At 40.8% G+C, this 19,462-nt stretch overlaps 2 protein-coding genes across 2 annotated transcripts; both read right to left on the bottom strand.

The window, feature by feature from the left end:
- Window positions 1-297: 297 nt before the first annotated feature.
- Window positions 298-5,109, bottom strand: ackr5 (atypical chemokine receptor 5). Its single transcript, XM_031844726.1, has 2 exons — window positions 3,151-5,109; window positions 298-1,956 (listed from the first exon to the last, which is right to left on the bottom strand). The coding sequence occupies exon 2, from the start codon at window positions 1,951-1,953 to the stop codon at window positions 856-858; it is 1,098 nt and encodes a 365-aa protein (XP_031700586.1). The 5' UTR covers window positions 1,954-1,956; window positions 3,151-5,109; the 3' UTR covers window positions 298-855.
- Window positions 5,110-5,200: 91 nt separating this feature from the next.
- pip4k2ca (phosphatidylinositol-5-phosphate 4-kinase, type II, gamma a) lies at window positions 5,201-16,592 on the bottom strand. Its single transcript, XM_031844723.1, has 10 exons — window positions 16,198-16,592; window positions 14,699-14,796; window positions 14,384-14,480; window positions 14,083-14,232; window positions 10,032-10,178; window positions 9,440-9,478; window positions 9,225-9,338; window positions 8,252-8,516; window positions 7,560-7,663; window positions 5,201-7,403 (listed from the first exon to the last, which is right to left on the bottom strand). The coding sequence occupies exons 1-10, from the start codon at window positions 16,354-16,356 to the stop codon at window positions 7,323-7,325; spliced, it is 1,254 nt and encodes a 417-aa protein (XP_031700583.1). The 5' UTR covers window positions 16,357-16,592; the 3' UTR covers window positions 5,201-7,322.
- Between the last annotated feature and the right edge of the window lie 2,870 nt (window positions 16,593-19,462).

Below are 19,462 nucleotides of genomic sequence, written 5' to 3'. Positions count from 1 at the left end.
ATCCATCATCAGAATTTCAGTGATGAACTTGCAGAAATCTGCGCCACTTTGTGAACCTCCTGCTTCCAGGACCTTGTGACCTTTGCCCTTTTTAAAGCCCGGTCTCTTCCTGCTATTGTGCCATCTGTGGACTGACACCCCCTGTTCCCTTTTTCTGCCTTCTTATCTTTTCAACAGTTGACCGTGACGCATTCCAGATGACAGAAATGTAAGTGAATTTAATAAAGTCTGCGAGAAGGGAGATAGCCACGTGCAAGGACAGCAAAAGTGTCTCAGTAGAATAAACACGTCCCCAAGTTTGTTTATTGCTCTACTCTGCATTAAAGAGAACAACGTTTTATTGCATTTAAACCCTATTACATCACATGTAGGGAACAGCAGCATCTAGGAACAGATAAATAAGCAGTAAGTGGTATGAATTATGATTTATCTGTTAAGATTTGTACTGAGGTGAAACAGTTACATTTTTAGATGTTTATGTTGTTATGATGAATGTTCTTATCTGGCACTGGACCGACAGCAGATTTGTTTACACACATTCCTGGTGTGGCACTATTCTCTTTATGTGCCATCAGATTTTAAGATAAGTGGGCGTTGAGCAGCTTTGAGGGGGGGGAACAACACACACCAAACATTTCATGCCTTCCTCCTTTTAAAACTGCGATCAGATAAATGGTTAACAAAAATGAGTGGAAGGTGTCTGTGAGCCCACCAGTAGTGTAACAAATAGCACAATGAGTCTATGACCAGAGTGAGATGATACGTTGTACAATCTATGCATCTGGTATTCTGAAGCACAAAGACTGGATTCAGTTCTGACGTCTCACTTTTCTCATCTTGGCTTCTTTTTTTTTTTTACGATCCAATATCAGACTGGCTGGTGCTGGCGTTACTTAACTTGCGTTGCTTCTCCGGGTCTAACCCGCCTCCGTTAGGAGCGTTGGGCCGGGTCCCTGCTCCCACCCAGTCCGCAGGTCCCTCTCTGGGTAAGTAGTCCACCACAGTGTTGATCAGGTTGCTGCGGAAGCTCTTGCTGAGGAAGTTGTAGAGGATGGGGTTGGCGACGCAGTGGAACAGAGACACGCTCTGCACCACGTTGAACGAGAAGTAGAGGAGGTCTACCGTGTTACAGCTGAGGAGGAACGGGTCGATGTCATCTATGACCATCAGGAACATGACCAGGTGGAAGGGCAGCCAGCACATGACGAACACCAGGGAGTACACGTGCACCAGCCACACGTCCCGCCGGCCCTGCACATCCGGCGCTGTTTTAATCGCACGAGCGAGCAGCACGTTACAGGTGATGATGACGGCAGCGGGGCCCAGGAACTGGAAGATCAGGCAAAGGAAGCCCACAGAGATGAACCATTCGGTGAAGTTGTGCTCAGGCATCATGTAACAGCCCGGCTCACTCAACTCCAGAAGATCCACGTGGACATTCTCCATCAGAGCGAGGAACAAGGAGAGCACCCACAGGCCTCCACAGAGCACCCAGCGGCGCCGGCCCACCACGGGGAAGAAGGCCGGAAACGAGGGTCTGGTCAGGGACAGATAACGCTCCAGGGTCATGAAGGCCAGGAAGAAGGAGCTGCTGTAGAAGTTGACCGCATAGATGAGGTTGGTGACCTTGCAGAGGAAGCGTCCCCACAGCCAAACCTTGTCCATGGTCACCTCCATCATGAAGAAAGGCAGGATAATGATGACCATCAGGTCCGACATGCTCACGTTGATGATGCAGAAGAGAACCCCGTTGGCCGAGTGGCGTCGGCGCCAGTTGACCCAGACGACCAGCCCGTTCTCCAGCAGGCCCACCATGAAGATGAAAAGGTAGACCAGGAAGAGGGCGATGCGCCGATATTCTCCAGCAGTGCGCAGCTCGAAGGTGCACTCATGGACATACCATGGTGTGCCATTGTAGTAGTCCAGAGAGTGGTTGTGCTCGTAGCCGCTCATGGTCTGGAGTGAAAAGCAGAGGAAAACTGTTTGATATCTGGAGTTGAGATTTACTTTTTGGGTTAATCTGATTATGTTTTCAGACGTTACATAACAGGAGGAGGAGGAGGAGGGTGGCAGACTTCCTCAGTTGAAATGTTTCTCAAATGATTTTGAGAGGTTGATACTTAAACCACAACAGATTAGTAGAAAGACATTTCACAACCAGCAACATGCATTAATAAGGTATAAATGTCTCTCTTTGAGGGGCTGTGGGTGCATGTTTGGCTTTGTTTATCATTAAAGTTATACCTGCTGATTTATAGCACCTTTCAAAACAGGGTTACAAAGTGCTTCACAAATAATACAAAATAACAAGAAACACATCAAACCAAAGTTGTGCAGAAAGATAGGGGCATACAAGATCTACAGAGGTGGGGCTGGACCATGTAGCGCTTAGAAAGTGATGAGTGAAACCTTAAAATCCATCTTGATGTAAACTGGGAGCCAACACAGGTCATGTGATCTCTCTCGTTTGATCCACTCAACAGTGTGGCTGCAGCATTTTTGATAACTAGAAGGCGTGAACATACTTTTTCAGCAGGTAAAGAGTGAATTATAAAAGTCAATTCTTGAGAAAACTAATGCCTGAATAACTTTCTCAAAGTCAGAGAATCGCAGAATTTATCAAATTTTTGGAACCATTTTGAAGTTGGCAAAAACAGGACGGGACTACTTTCTTGACATGACAGAAATTGGAAGGCGATGACTCATAAATGTGTAAAGATTATTCCATTGATTCAGGATTTCTATAACAACTCTGTTGGACTTTTCTTTTCATACAAGTTAATCTTCCTTGTCAAAACATGGTGCCTACATTACCCACAATGCAACTCAACATTTGATATGCTAGTGGCAGCTAATGTAGCTGATGAGGAGCGGGGTACAGGGGTCTGGTAGACTCTTCATTCTAACCTCATCAACCCTGATTTTCTTTTTACATTTTCAAACTTGGTCTTCAGACCCAACTGACGCTGACTCAACTAGTGACATCACATGAGGCAATTTATCCGACTGGAGCCACAAAAGGTTTTTAAATGTTTTTTTAAAACATGCAGTTCAACACATGTAAACAGACTTCAATGTGTAAGATCGGAGGAGTTCCTCTGTCATAGAGAAATGTATGGTAACAAAATACAGCATTGGTGATCACCGTACCTTGTCGTGATGATGAAGAGGCCAGGTCCCTGCTGAAGCCGCGCTGTCTTCTGGAGAGTTTTCTGTTTGAAGCCTGCAGACACCAGATGTTTTGTACCAGCTCTCACGGTGAGGGTTTCTACCCTCCCATTTCTCATTAACACACACACGCACACACACGCACACACACACATGCACAAACGCACACACAGATATAACAGGACATCCTCAGGCAGTGGTGGGGATTGATGTGGAAGTCCAGCGATGCCCACACAGCAAAATGTCTATTCAGTACTAATGGGAGAACATTGTACAAACAGAAAGACTTAGCTCAAAAAACAAACTGTTTCCATCCCAAATACTATGAGTTCACATCTGATAACTCTACATTGAACCCTAACTACTTAAGTACAATTTTAAGGTACTTTATACTTCTACTCAATTATATTTCTTCTTTCCTCTCCCATAAACTTGACTCACAGACATTTATAACATTGTTGAAACTAGTTCCACTGTCCGCTACTTGGAAATTGATTCATCAGTATTAATAATCTAATTGTGCATATAATAAGTACTTTTGATGCTTTTTAGTATTTTGATTATAATAATTCTGCACTTTTACTGAAGTAAGATGTCAAATGAATGACTTTTATTTGGAATGGAATACTTTGACATCATGGTATTGGTACTTTTACTAAGTAAAAACCTGAGTATTTCTTCCACCACTGTATATAGACAACAGCAAGATACATTATGTGGGCATGGTCCGCCTGTACTGATCCACATCAGAGTCCCGGGAAACTTGGATTTCGGCTTCTGCTTACAGGTTATGAACAAAATAAATCAGTTTTTAGTTCTCACAGATCTTAATAAATTGTATCATACATTTTCGTTTGCATTAACGTTATGAGGGTGAGTTTTCTCTGCATTACCTTACATAATCCTGTGTGTATATATGGCTGGTAGGAATGGTAAAAAAAACAACAGGCCCCACATAGCAGAGAACAATGGCAGGAAGCTGAGGGAGCATGGTGAGTGACGGGCAGAGTTGGTGTGAAGCCTGGGGCACATCACTGAGGAAGGGGCTCTTTAACCTCAACACACACACTCAATATTTCAATATTTCAACATTAGAATCTTTAAAAGTGAGCTGCAGTTTGGCTTCCCTTCAGCCCGTGCTGGTGATGACAGAGCTTGTTTAATTGAGACAGTTTGCGGTTGAACTACAGTGGACAGTTTCCTCACGTGATCATCTGAAAATTGCTAAAGTGCAACCTTTTTGTGTCTTCTGGGAGCTGCTCAGTGGCATCATCTTATCAGAGTGTGAGCCCAGATGTGTCCCGACACGGAGGTCAACGTCATACAGAGAAAAAGCAGAAACGTCTGCTGGCTGCGATTCACGGCGATTAATCTGCTGCCCTGGACATTGTGTTCCAACTGCCACGCCGGATCGTCAGCAGTTTGTAGCTGGCTGACCTCTTCAACGACGGCCTCCTTCTGTCTAAACTGCTCATCCTGCCTGAATCCTGTTGTTTAAATCAGTAAAACAAGTAGGAACCAGTCAGCAAATGCTGTCTCCTCTGATGAAACAGGAAGGAGCCAGTCAGCAAAAAGACATCCCCAGACCCCCCACACTGTTATCATGACTTGATTAAAACTATAACAACAAAAACCTACAGTTTAGCCGATACTCTGACCTGAAAAATACCCCTTAGCTAGCAGTAAACTACCTCTGACAATATGTTTTACTGTAGCTACAATATGTTTCACAGGAATAAAGGGAGAACCAAAGTGACTTCAGTACATCCTGAGGGGGAACATGAATTTGTGTACCAAATGTTACGTCAATCCCTCCCACAGTCGCTGAGAATGTTTATATAAAACAACAGACATCGACCTGTCGGTGGCGCTAGAGTAAAAGTTAGAAGATCGCCAAAGTCAGCAGGACTCGTCGTCTGGGGACCATAAATGTTTGTAAAGAATTTCATTAATCTCTAAATATTGGATGCAGGAAAATACATCTGTTTATAGACTGGTAGAATCATCACAGAAAAAATGACAAGACAAACACTTTTCAGAAATTCTTTGTAAAATATATTTTGGTCCAAAAGCAGATTTGCAAAAATACAACATGTGCAACCATCAAGTAGATGAGGCATCACACAGAGTGAACTGTAGCTACGCTGCCTGGCCAGAGTTTAGGAACGCTCGTCATGTCACTGAGTTACGGCTAACTGCAGAAGCTACTGAAATGTAGTGTTAATGTCAACAATACTTTACAAGGTACCCTGCTTATCACTAAATCTCAAATGTTAGCACAATACACAGACAGTAGATCCTAGTTCTATTGCTACATTTGTCTAAATCTCATCTTATCAGAATGATTCACATAGCACATTTTAATGCACAAAACACTACATCAGTCTGTCCAGAATAATGATGCATGGGCTCATTCTCAGGAAGTGACTCGCACATGAAAGTATCTCATTAAAAAGGCAGGACTGGTCCTAAAGTCACTTCATTAATGCAGGCCCAGCTCTGTGGGTCACACGCTCTCTTTACAGGCTCTGGGAGCTGAAAGCTGAACATGTTTACAGGCTGAACTATTTGATGTGCTCTCCATTCAAATACCACACATTTACCATTTCAAGTGACGAGGCTGTTCTTTACGTTTCCTTTAAACTTCAGTAGAGACTTTGGTGGAAAATCCTATTTGATCCGTTCAAATTGTGTTTCATTTATCTGTCCCAACAGAGTTGGTTTAATTGTTTGCAAAATGCAAATCCTGCAAAAATAAAGCTTTGATCCCACACATTTGGCACTCTAAATATTCAAATGGCCTGCTTCAATAGATAAATATTATTTCTTAAGTGCAGAATGTAGACTACAATTATTGTTTTAATACACATTTCCATTTAAAGATTATTCTAGGATGTAAGGAATAGTTTAAAGTTTTGGGAGCTAGGTTTATTTGCTTTCTTACAGAGAGATGAGAGGATCGATAGCAACACAAGGCTATAGCCAGCAGCTGGTTAGCTTAGCATTAAGATCGGAAACAAGGCGACACAGTTAGCCTGGCTCTGTTAAGATAAGAACATCTGCCAAACAGCTCCTCTAAAGATCACTAGTTAAAATGTTAACTCTCATTTGTTTAAGTTGTATAAAAACAAGTTGTGTACAGAATTACTCATAAACTACATTTTGTTACGTCTGGACAGAGCGAGGCCAGCTGTTCAGCCCCGATTCCAGTCTGTATGCTAAGCTAACCGTCTCCTGGTCCTCCTATAGCGTCACATTAAAGGTGCCTTGTGGAGTTTTCCTGTAAACAAACAAAAGTAGGGCTGAACGACAAACTGGTGCTTTTACTAAATATTTAAACGATTAGAGTTTTGATAAATAATCATCAGTAATGTGAATATAAGTGGTTGAAGGCATATAATAGAACAGTCCGCTATGTTCAGAAACTGACATCACTTTACTGTAATGCAGCCGTTAAAACGGACATTTATGCCATATTTTGAGATCCAAAATCTGAGACAATATCTAGTCTCATATCCCAAAATCTATTTAATATCGATACATTGGCCAGCCCTAAACAAAAGTCATGTTTAAATTCACTTAAAAACATACTGTTTGCATTCTTGAGGTCTAATAAGCACGTTGAATACATTTCCCTCCTCGTACATCTTTTTGAAAGCTGAGATTTTAAACCCAGCATTGTTTACATCTAGCAGTATTCTTCTTCGAAAACTCCACAGGGAACCTTTAACAGACACACATCAGAGTGATATTATTCTCCAGAGTCAACGTTTGTCAAGAAAGTAAATAAGCACACTTCCCAAAATGTAAGTTTAGTTCATGCCTGGGAAATCAGAAGGTGACAAAAAAAGAGAAGTGGTGTTTGATCTTGCACTGATGTGGTCTAACACTGATCAACAGCAGTTTGTTTCCATGTACCCTAATGCTGCAGAGTTAATCCTCTAAAGACGGCTTAATATCTAGAAGAAATGCATCTTACGTCTTCAAAATAAATAAATGCATCAGAAGTAGTACATTATGTTGCTACAATGCAAGTAGTCTCATCTCAGATCACCACATTTCAATAGTGATCTGCGTGTGCATACTATTTTTTTGGTCAATGGTAAAAATAGCTCTCAGTTGGAGCGACTTATGGCGGCGCTCACGGCCTCGTGTTACGCAAAGATGTTAAAGATGAAGTCGCGAAATCGTTTGGCATACTGCTCGGGGTGGACTGTGGAGATTTCAGCACCGGCCTGCAACACAGAAGAAAAAAAAAAAGAAAAAAAGGTCAACAACATCATCTGTATACATTGAACAATTCAAGACGTGAGAGCGAACATCAGACGTTTGTCCTCCGTGCAGGTACCACCGACAGCAGACCTCTTTGCTTCCTCTCTCGTGCTACTCACCCCGTGTTTGACAGTTTTTGCTGCATGAGCGGCTTTCTTCTTGGTGTCGTACTGAGTAAGTACGTCTATCAGGCCCATGAAATAGACCTCCCTCTGAGGGGCTCCTGAGAGTAAAGAACAATGTGTGTTATTGGGCTTGTATTGACGGTATTGTATTGCGACACGTCTCAATAACCCTCACGATTAAAGCTCCCTGGTAAGAAATGTATATCAAAGCCTCTGAAACTATATCATTAGCATTTCTCAGAAGATCTGAGGACAGTGGAGATGATATCATATTACCCAGACATGTGTGGAAAACTTCAGAGGAACATTTAAGTAAAAATAAAGCACTGGTATTTAAACTGTAGTTTAAAGCTAGAGTGCCAGACTGTTACATATAAATAAACATCAGTTACATTCAAGCACATGCTAAAAGCGTTCACACAATGCTGATTTAGCCGACCGCTGCCAGGGAAAGCTCTCAGTATCCCATCAGGCATACGTCATCAGCACGTCAGCAGCGATTGTGACCTTCAGATTCTAATAATACTATTTCTATTTACTCTCACTACGAGTGGGGGTAACGAAAGTTCCCACTCTCGCTTTAAGTATTAGGATCAGTATCGGGAGAGAGAGAAAGCCGGATCAGTGCATCGCTGCCGAAAACAAGTTTCTTTATTCTTATTTTGTGGCCTAAACCAAGTGTTCACCTGGGCAGCTCCCGAGGGCGTACACGTCCACATAGGGGTCGAACTCCCCGGGCCCCAGAGGTTTGCAGCAGGACATGTAACCAGCGATTCCCTCTGGAGAGGTGCCGTACGAGCCCACCGTAGCGGCCGGAGCCAGGCCGTTCTCCGCCTCTGGTTCATCCTCATTAGAAACCTCCTCGCCCTCCTCCTCATCCCGCTCAGCTCGACCCACATCGTGGATACCGAGCAGCAGGCTGTAGTCCATGATCTTCAGCCTCACCAGGAACTGGGGACAATGGGAGCGGGGACATTTATCAAGAAGCTTTTACAACAAGGTGTACAGAAAGCATTGTGATAATCAATTCATCTTTTTCGTAATTAGTCATTTCTTAAGCAAATATAACCACAATTCACAGCTTCCAACTACTCAAATGTGCCAATTTGATGTCTTTTTTGAGCTTTGGACTATAGGTCTAAATGTTTTTGACCAAATTGCTGATTTATTGATAATAAAAATGAAAATGAGTCGCAGCCCTCGAGCTCTCTCACAGACAGAACCCGTATTGTTTATGTTAGGGGTGCAACTAACGGCTATTTTCATCATCCCTTCATCTGCCGATTGTCTTCTTGATTCAACAGTCAATCATTTGGTCTTTCAAATGTCAGTAAATAGCAAAAAAGCAACTCCAGACCTGCAGTTGTTGGTGTTTTGTATGTTTTTTCGTATTATGAAATATGCATATTTGAGAAGTTGGAACCTGTTACATTTCTGCATTAAAAAAAAAAGCTGCTGATTAATCTTCTATTATTCAAGTAATCATGTTATGTTCATTCCCACCCAATTATTTAAAAGCTAAATTTATCTTTAATTGTAAATTAACCCTCCTGCTGCCAAAATGGCATCACAAGAGTGGAGAGTCTCTAATGTGCCGATGCTGCCACTTTGTGGCAGAATGGTGCAACAACAGTGAATCACATTGAACAGCTCTCCTACCTCCACATCTTTGTTGAGTTTCTCCATGAACTTCTCTTTCTGCTCATCCGTCACGTACACCTTCTGCATATTGTTCCTGAAGTCCATGTCCTTAAAGGTAGGGAGTTCTTTTCCCTTTAGGAATAAAACACATCTTTAGCAGAACTCATGGGATGAGACAGACAACGGGCCACATCAGGACATGAAACGGAGAGTAGGGGAGATGTTTCTTTTACCCTTTCTTTGTCACTTGCTTCACGAGCCACCAGAGAGCCCTGCAACAGCAAATTAATATAAATAAAGAGGCAAGATACTTTGTCTTAAAAACTCAGATCTCCACCACTGATCACTGAAAAGAGAACATTAGAAGAGATTGGAAACCCTTTGATGCTGCTGCAGCGTTTATTGATGTATATCTGCATGCTGCAAATATAACATATACTATATATAATATTATTCAGTGGCTTTTTATTTTCCACCTCATGTTATGCATTCTATCTATTCTATTTATTATTAATCTAATTGTATCAGATGTGTTTTCTGTTTCCATTAATAAATGGCATTCTGTCCCTTTATGTTCATTCTAGTCTTTTTTCCTTCATTATAAAACACTTTGTGCTGCATTTTTGTATGAAAGGTGCTACACAAATAAAGGTTATTATTATTACACAAAAACAAAACGGAGTATTCGGTTCTGATAACAATAAGGTGTGTGTTACTGTGCCTCTGAGGGCCGTGTCAGAGTCAACTCATTTGTATGCAACTTGCTCACTGCTTTGTGAACCAGTGAGAAGTGAGACGTGCGATTGTTGTGAAGTTCCTCCTCACCTTCAGGTCGTACTTCCTGTGAACAAGCAGTCTGTGGCTGAACATGTTCCTCATGACGATCAGGTAGGTCTCCTCGCTGTCCACGCTCACACGGTACATACCCAGGAACTGAGGCAGCAGGGTGCCGCCATGACACTTCACTATGTGCTGCAGAGAGGACGCTACGGTGAATTTGCATGGCAGGTGCAGAGAGCGGAATACTGTCGTCAAGGGCAGCCTCAATGTGTCACATACAAATAGTAAAATACGGTACAAAGACAGATTCACAGATGAAGGTAAATACGTGAACGTGGACATTTAAAAAGGTCACTTTGAATGCAAAGCAATTACTGAGCGTATCAAGGTTAGACTTCAAACTGAGCTCAGTCAGTTAAAATAGACACTCACTTCAGACTGACCTCATTCAGAGTCCCCTGAAACACACTGAGCAGTATGTGTAGAGACGTCACTCTACAGAACAACGTTTTCTGTTGTGTATTATATTTTTTAAGGCGCCTCATAATTACCCAGGAGCCCCAGTGAAAACAGAAATCAGACATCATGTGTTTGTCACCACATCAGCAACTTGCGACTGTGCCTGCAGTGAACAAACATGTAAATAAATGTATAAACGGTAGCCCCTGCCATCAGTGTATGAATGACATGTAGCGTTAAAGCGCTTTGAGTGGTTGGAAGACTAGAAAAGTACAAATATAAAGACCACTCTCCAGAAACAGGGTGTCTGACAAAAAGAGTTGAATGCCATTTAGGACACGTGTCATATGGACATAATGCCAAAAAATGTATATTCAAATAGTTTGCCCCTATGTGTTGTTTTTTTGAACGAATATTCGAACGGCAGTTTTGGCCAATTTTGACAGCCCTAATATGAAAAGAATATATACTACAACATGAGATGAATTTGTCTAAAATGGTCAATATTTTGCCAAATCATTGATACCAAGTTAGCCGTCCCTTTAAGACAACTTCATGGCAATATTGTATGTACAGGAATCACTGCAATGAAGTGACTTCAGGAGGATGTTCTCCGTCATTAATATCGATATAAAATTACACACTGTTTCACACTAAAACATCAACTCAACAACTCAATCAACGCTATGAATTATTTCTGTTGAAGGTTGGTTTAGCAGTAGAATAGGCCTATATATCTTTAATTGTTAGTTTGAAAAGCTGCTCCAAATCCCCACACCCGCCAGAAACCACAAAACCTGATCCTCAACATTCTGCAAACATAACAGTCACATAACGCCTGAATGCCAAAACTACAACAGTGACAGAGCTTTCTGCAGCAAAGCCACCATGACTGGCCCAAATGTTTCAGGACAGTATCTCAACATCCAGTTATTTCACAGCTGAAAAACAAAACATCTAAATAATTCAGTATTTCACTGAATATGAAAAAGTTGTTCAGCATGCGAAACATGTAACCCTGACACTAAATAACAAGAAAACCAATGCAACACACTGCAACTTGCAAAACTGTCATGATGACAGAGGGGAACTGTGCAATGCCAACGCAAGAGCTCTGATAACAATGACTTCATTCAGGGCCAAGTGAATAAAAAAAAACTGAAACAGAGCTTCTCCTCATCTCCCTCCCACTTCTATGCAGGCTGCGTAACCACAGGCTGCATATTCCAATAAAAGCTCAAATGCGACTCGGCCGCACAAGCATGAACACGAATAACAGGCCGGGCAGCAAATACAAAAGAGAGGTTAAAATACGACACCTTACGCTTATTCCTTTAACAAAACTACTATTGACACATAGACGTGTTGACACGGTTACATTTGCATATCTTCAATAAACCCAACACTCAAATGACGGAGTGTTTGTTCTCTACGCACTGCAGCGCTGTAACCTTGATGATGAGGCGTTTCCTGTTTGTAGTCTCATTCAGTGGTCGGGTTCAGTTTGAATGAGGCACCGTAAAAAGCCAAATTTAGGGTCTTGCTCAAGGACACTACAGCGGGACAGATGTTTGGCATCCTCACAATATATAGCCGCCTTCCTACTAACTGCACCACATTGCTGCTCCCACCAAGACGTATAAATCTAGAAATAGTCATATATATATATATATATATATATTGTAGTATCGACTTTACCTCTCCTATGAGACAGACAAATAAATCTCCCAGGGGGTGCTCATTTTAGGAACTCGTTTTTTTAGGTTTTTAGCTACAAAAAGGTCCGAACGAAGGTTAAAGAGAATATTCTGTCAGTAGGAAGTGAAGCTTTATACACAGACAGGAGGGGAATGATCTCGGCTCAGTGTGTGTGTGATGTAGGGTTGGGAAATCCTCCTGCTATAGGCAATAAGCATCCTGGTACCAGAGCTTTCTCTGGAACATGTGGTAAAACGTGTGTGTACATCACTGTGACACAAGACTCTGGCAATGGACGTCCACACGCAGTTTTTTTGCTGCTATCCGACCCGCTTTCCTCAGTGATTTCATGACTCTAGCTTTGGTTTTGCTGTCGAGTGAGAGTATCGCTGTGTCTGTAAAACATTGAGATGGAATGTTGCATCTCGTTTGCAACATAGCGAGAAAGCCTTGGCTCTCACTGACTGAGTAGGGGCACAAATCCTTGGCAAAAAAAGTTGCAATCCACTTTGTGATTGGCTTCACCCTTTCCCATGTTGGGCGGAAGAAGACGAAGCGAAATGCTTCCATATGTTAGCTTTTAAGCCAGGAAGTGCCGGTCAGATTGTATCCATATTCGGCTGCTGAAGCTCAGCCGCTCTCACCAAAACTCTGAGTGTATTTATCATCGTTTAGGACGTAAACAAGACGCACATGTTTTACATCTGTTGCGTTCAGAGGAAGCCATAAGGAACGGACAGCCCGGTGTCACAGAATTGATCAAAATGTTAAAAATGTAGTTTTAAATTTCCGATAATTGAGTTTTCTGCATCGAGACATACAGTAATCTTTCAAGAGAGAATTGAGATGCATCCAAGAATGGATTTTTCTCCTCCACCCCTAGTGTGATGTTAGCATGTCTGGAGCTCGACAGGCAAACCGTTAATGAACGACTGAGGGGAAGATTAAATGAACAAAAGGCAGACGGCGAGAAGGGATTCAGATTCAAGATGATCAACGAGAGGTTCAATTATAGAGTTTCACTGCAGCAACAATTATGACTTACACAAAATGTCATGTCACCCAGCTCCTTGACAGATCTGGGTCCAGATTTGAATAAAGCTCCATTGTTGCCCAAAGACTATTAAAAACACATCGCTGAGCCACACTATCACTGGGTGACATGTTCCTTCATTACCATGAACACACACAGTTTATTCTGACTCAAACTCACATCCTGCCGCACCAGAGGGCCAAATGTGGATTAATCCATCGCCGAAAATAGTCAACAAAATGCAGTATTTCCTCCTCTTTGAGGAGCATTTGCTAAAAATCAACAACACTCGGCTGTTTGCGGAACTTCCTTTAACAAGGAAACTCAGGCTGAGCTAAAAATATAAGCTTGAGGACGGTTCATAGATTGTTTTCCAATTCAAAACACAGGAAAACTAAGACATGATTGAGATATCATATTTAAAGAACAAGACCTGAGCCACAGCTGTCATTGTTATGCATACTAAGAAACATACAGTCGGTTACACCATATCAGCTTACATCATTTTCAGCAAACAGAGCAGAACACTCCTGCTGTTTGTGTTTCATGATATCAGCAGACAGCTGGCTAGTTAGCGTTAGCTCCCCAGCAGGACGAGACAGAAAGCAGAATCTGCAGACTTTTCAGCTGACTCCCCTCGAGGCTTCATCTCTCGTGATCAGATAACACCTCATCAACAAATCAGTGTTCAGAAACCTCTCCGTTTGCCCTTCTTGTAGGCGTTTTGCCCCAAATCTATATGAAATTATACATTTGTGACACGTTTTTACAGGTCTTCAGACATGGCAAGGAAGTCTTAAAGTATTGAGAGGCGCACTAACACACTATAACATTTTCAAGAGATTTGTTGACAGAAAGAAAACTATAGAATATCGCCAGACTTTTCCTTTAGTCATCAGACCTTACCTGGTGGTACTCAGACAGGATGCTGTGCATGTCTGCAATATCCTCGCTGGAGATTTGCTTGATGACGAGCGTCCGGTCGTAGGAGTTGAGGAGCAGACCCTCTCCCTGGTCCTCTACGCTCCTCACCGGGGGGCTGCGGGTCAACGACACCTGGACAACACGAAGCAGACAACTAAGATTAGAGATGATCTACCTATTAGATTAAATCTGAATTATTTTAAGGAGATTTTCGAGATACAGACAAAATTGACACCACATACATTCCCAAAGAATATAGGGTGTCTATCAGCTCATCACATACCTGATAGTCCAGATCCTCAATACCAAACCGTTCCCTTAGATTTCGGAAGACCTGAGGACAGTACTCTTTGAACTTGAAATGTCCCGGAAGATTTTCTCTGCAAAAGTAGAAGAAGCCGGCTGAAGACACAAACAGATCTTTCCCATGCCCTTTATTCTTAATTCTAATTCTTCAGTCCAACACAGAGTTCAGGACTTTGTTATCCGTTTATGATCTTCTGTTCTGAAGTTTGGGCTAACGAGAGACATGACAGTGTCTGTTGTTGACATTTCAACCAAACGTGCTTCAGTCTGAAAACTTGTGTCTGTGTCTTACTTGTTAAAGAGGTGGTTGTTGACTTTGATCTTAGTGTTGGCTTTAAAGTCATCAGGCAGCAGCATGACAGGAACAGGCACCTGGTTGAGATCATTGATCTGAAAGAAAGAAGGGAAATGCAAAAAATGTGTGAGCCCACGTTAGTGTCTGAAATAGGGCTGAAACAAAAATTTATTTTCATCAAGTAACCTGCTGAAGTGCTGAAATAATTAGGAGATTAATCGATTTGTTGATGAAAAGAAAATGAATCTGCAACTATTTTGCTAATTGATTAATGGTAAACATATCTTTTCTCTGTTTCTTCAATGTCTCAGATTTTCTCTGTTTTATATGATCGTAAACTGAATATGTAGCAGTTTTAAACTGTAGACGAGACAAGAAGATGTCGCGTTGGGCGTTGGGACCTTCAAACAGGTGCTTGATGCTGTTAAAAAAGATTTAGTTGCAACCCTACTCTGACAATTACTTTCTCAATAAGCCTAACTCATAGCTTGGTCTCCCAAACAGAAAGATTTCCATCACAACTTCCTTGTGTCCGAGGTATCGAATGTCTTGTTTAGTCCAACAAGTTCCAAAACTAAAAGATATTTAACTTTCTATGATGTCAGAAAAGAAAAAATTGATACAGATTAAATCATCCAAGTTACTATAATTTTCAGCAAATCAACTACAGATCTTGTAGTTGTCTACAAAAAGAAAAGTGGTTTAAAGTTCCATAACATTACACTTGTTGAGTGGGGGAAGAAGTTCTCAGATCCAAGTAAAAATACCAATATCACAGTTTAAATACGCTCCGTTACAAGTAAAATTCGACATTTATAAATATACTTAAAAAGGTCAAATTAATCAATTACTCAATTCAGAATAATAAAAATAATATCTCTAGATTATAGTTATTGATGCATTAATGTGAACATCACATTTCAACTACTTTACATACTGCTGGGTAGCTCAATCCTTAACAATACACTATAATGTAATTTAATATTTAATTAATGTTTGTATTAATAATGTGAATTTATAAAGTAACTGGTAGCTAATGATGTCAAATAGACGTAGGGGAGTAAAAAGTACAATATTGGCGTCCATATGTAGTAGAAACAAAATATAAATACTCAAGTGAGTTAGTTCAAAATGTAGTAAACTTAAGTAGTAACTTAACGTTACATTCCATCACTGCACCTACTATAAGGTTACTGCATTCCTTCAGATTCAATAGAAAGCTAAGCTATTAGTACTCATGAATTACTTTTAGCAAAGTCCCTTACTTAATTTTAACAACTGTTACCAAAGTCCATAGCATTTAATTAGCATTTAATAGCATTTTAATAGGCGTTAACAACAACAGTGTAACAGGTGTGTAGGTGAGACAAAGTCTGAATCTGGCAGGTCACGAATATTAGTGCAACACTACCACCTTGCTAACGCTAACTGCTAACTAAGCTAAGCTACATTTACATGACACACACTAGCATTCACTTAGCTTCAGACCGACTCACCGAGTGATTGACGCCCCACATGAAGACGCTCAGGACGGGGTCGCTGGCTCGAAACACTTTCACCTTCTGCTGCACGAAATGTTTCTTTTTTGTTTTGGTCTTCGGAGCCAAGATCACCATCGGGCTGGAAGTGGCCCCGGAGTTACCGAGGGCAGCCATGAGCACAGCCGGGCTCTGCTCGTCTCTTTGGTGACACTTCTTCCTGAAGGCTACTGCTGAGCTAACGTTAGCTAACGTCTCTCTCACACGCTACCAACGTGCATCTGTCGAGCTCCGTTTCTGTTACTCTGACGCAGTTTTTTTAACGTTAAAACCTGCGTGATGACTCATTACTCAACTTTATTAATGCGTGACTACATACTTCCGAATCACCGCTGACAGTCCACCACCGCCCCCTCGAGCCCACCCATGTTATTATCAACCACGTGGTGACTTTGTGATTGACAGGTGGCAGGGACCATTAGAATCGATACTAGTGCGTCATGTGACCACAAATGGGCGGGCGGAACAGAATGCAATGGTACGTTCATGTTAAGGTGGACGGTCGGAGTTATCAGTTCTCTAGTTAACTCTAAGCACTTTGTAAATGACTCAGTATTCATGATGTACTCAGATATAGACTTGAGACAATATAATTTATGTTTCCTGATGTATTGATGTTTCTCCCACCCTGCTATATACAGTCCTATAGAAACAGAGGGTTATTAGCGTCAGAGACCGCCTTCAATAGGGGAGGTTGGTTTGAGACGGCATGAGCTTTCATCCTGTGCTGTATACTAAAGTGGTGGTGGAGAAGATGTGTGCAGCTGTATATGATATGTGCCTCGTACATGGACTGAATGAGCCTTTGTATGTTTGTGCAAACGTCCTTGGAGTTTGTTCACTTCCAGAATATTTCAGCCCATTCATGAGGGTCTCGTAAAAACAGTCCACATGAGCTTTGCTCTTTGATTGTGTTCATTTATTTTGGATGAAAGATTTTCAGAATAATATACATTCAATCTACATGTTTACAGGAACTATTGAGACATTATGTCATTGCTTTAACATTAGTTTTGACTGGAACATTAACTCTCATCCTACCAAGTGGGGTATACTCTTTTGATTCATAAGTGTGGATGTATATCATAAAAACGTGGGTCATTATAAAACACATGTGAATGGATGCTTATGAATGCTTCAGTAGATATGCAACGCTTTCATCACGGCAAACATTTTGATTAGTGGTTATCAGTGTACTTTGAAATTGTACTTGTTTTGTATAGAGTGCAGAAAACGCAGAAACGTGTGATTTATAAAATAAACCTTTAAAGGAACTTTAATAATTAAAACAGGCCGAGATGGTAAGAAAAGGGAGGTATATGTTCTGCATATGTTTCTACAATTATACCCAATTGCATTTAAGATTGTATGTATATCGTATATGTCACGCTGCTTAAGGCAATGCAGAAGAATATGGGAGTGCCCCTTTAATAATCTTATGGGAGTGCTCCTTGAATAATCTTATGGGAGTGCTCCTTGAATAATCTTATGGGAGTGCTCCTTGAATAATCTTTTATGCGACCAATAGATTAATAATCTTGCAGCAGTGCTCATGCATACTTCCTCTGTGTTACGTAGAAGCCTGATTCTCCATATCTCTAACTGATGGTGTCACCGTCACTGTGTAAAGGCTGTGTATTTAACTATGTAGTGTGTCTATGTGTATTGTAAATAACTACACTCACTGTTGAACATCAGCACTGTATATTCTATTAAAACATTTGGGAATGCTTCATATGTGTGTATATATATATATAAATGCATTTTAAACAAACCAGACATGGAAAATAAGGAACATTTATTAAAAGGCTACAAGCCCGAGGCAACAACACTTAACACTAAATGAAAATGCAGTTCTTCATTTGATGATGTTATAAATAGGCAGATGATAGATTTATATATTTATTTATTTCCTGTAGAACATAAGACACTGTGTGTCTTCTCAGCACACGCTGTTAGATGACAGAAATTTGGGGAGAGACATCTAAGTCATCGGACTTATAACAATTTTTTTTATTTTCCTCCATGTATTCTCTCTGCTGGGAGCAATAAAACCTCGCTTTAATGGTTCTTAAGCCATTCAGTTCAAAAACACATTTTATATACAGACGTGAAACAGTCAGTCGTGATCAATAATTTCTGCTCTGCAATCAAAAATGTCATAAAGAATCCCACACAAGAATCGATCAACCATATGTTTGCATAGTCCAGGGAGCATCAATACTGTGCTGTAAATGCATATTTTATATGACCCTGGGGGGGAAGGGGGGATTTTTCTCTACTCTCACAGCTTAAATGTTTGCATCAATAATTTTCAATGAGGAAAGTGACGCATTGCTTCCATTAAAATTAATTTCAGCTCAATAGATAAACAACACAATAAAATAAGAGTCCCTTTGCTGCAGAAAATAATATGAAAATACAAAGAGTCTTATATTAGCGTGTTACCAAGCTAGCAATTGCTAATTAGCAATAAACACATAGTACAGCTGTGGTTGATGGAAATGTCATCAGCTAGACAGGTTTGTCTTCATAAAGTTTTGAACAAATTAAAATTTCAGCCTAATGGTGCTAAATGGAAAGTTGAGGGAAATTACAGTTAATCCTGGGGAACATGAACGTGTGAACCAGATTTCATCCAAAACATCCAAAAGTTGTTGAGAAGTTTCACTCAAACTTGATTTATCGCTTGGGGGCCATAGCTACATATCTGTACAAAGTTTTCAAAATTTGTTGAAATATTTCATGTTGAAATATTTCAGTCTGGACCAAAGTGATGGATTGAAAGAACAACATTCATCCCTAGAGCCAAGCGTGGCTAAAAATAAATCAAATAACTCCTCCACCATTTCTCACAAAATACTTTGCAGCTTTTACGGATGTCTCATCTTTTAAAAAGCACAATTCTCCTTTGATCTCCTGAAGCAGACAATATATATATATATATATATACATATATATGTCTGATGAAAGGACTACAAGCTGGTTATGCTTCTCACAAGAGGAATATAATTCTTCGAGACAGCTCCATTTCACCAGCTTTGTCAACCTCATTGCAGCTCAGTGTCCCTGCAGTTATAAGATCTCTGCTGATATTATTAATTCCCCCCCTCTCCTCCCCCATCCCCCCTTCATCCTGAGAACACATGTAGGCTCTGCTCAAAAGCTTTTTACCTGCAGACTATAGAAGGAGACTGTCTATATGAATACGAGTTTAGTTTAT

This window comes from Anarrhichthys ocellatus, unplaced genomic scaffold (assembly GCF_004355925.1).
Source record: "Anarrhichthys ocellatus isolate YVR2014 unplaced genomic scaffold, GSC_Weel_1.0 scaffold5, whole genome shotgun sequence".
NCBI classification, from domain to species: domain Eukaryota; kingdom Metazoa; phylum Chordata; class Actinopteri; order Perciformes; family Anarhichadidae; genus Anarrhichthys; species Anarrhichthys ocellatus.
This window is presented reverse-complemented; position numbering and strand designations above follow the sequence as displayed.

Excerpts from the sequence above, each read along its gene's own strand:
- ackr5 (XM_031844726.1), bottom strand. The coding sequence starts at position 1,953 with ATGAGCGGCTACGAGCACAACCACTCTCTGGACTACTACAATGGCACA.
- pip4k2ca (XM_031844723.1), bottom strand. The coding sequence starts at position 16,356 with ATGGCTGCCCTCGGTAACTCCGGGGCCACTTCCAGCCCGATGGTGATC. Across the intron at positions 14,233-14,383 it reads TTGAGGATCTGGACTATCAG|GTGTCGTTGACCCGCAGCCC; the intron begins GTATGTGATGAG and ends CGTGTTGTCCAG. Across the intron at positions 10,179-14,082 it reads TCCTGTCTGAGTACCACCAG|CACATAGTGAAGTGTCATGG; the intron begins GTAAGGTCTGAT and ends TCCTCTCTGCAG.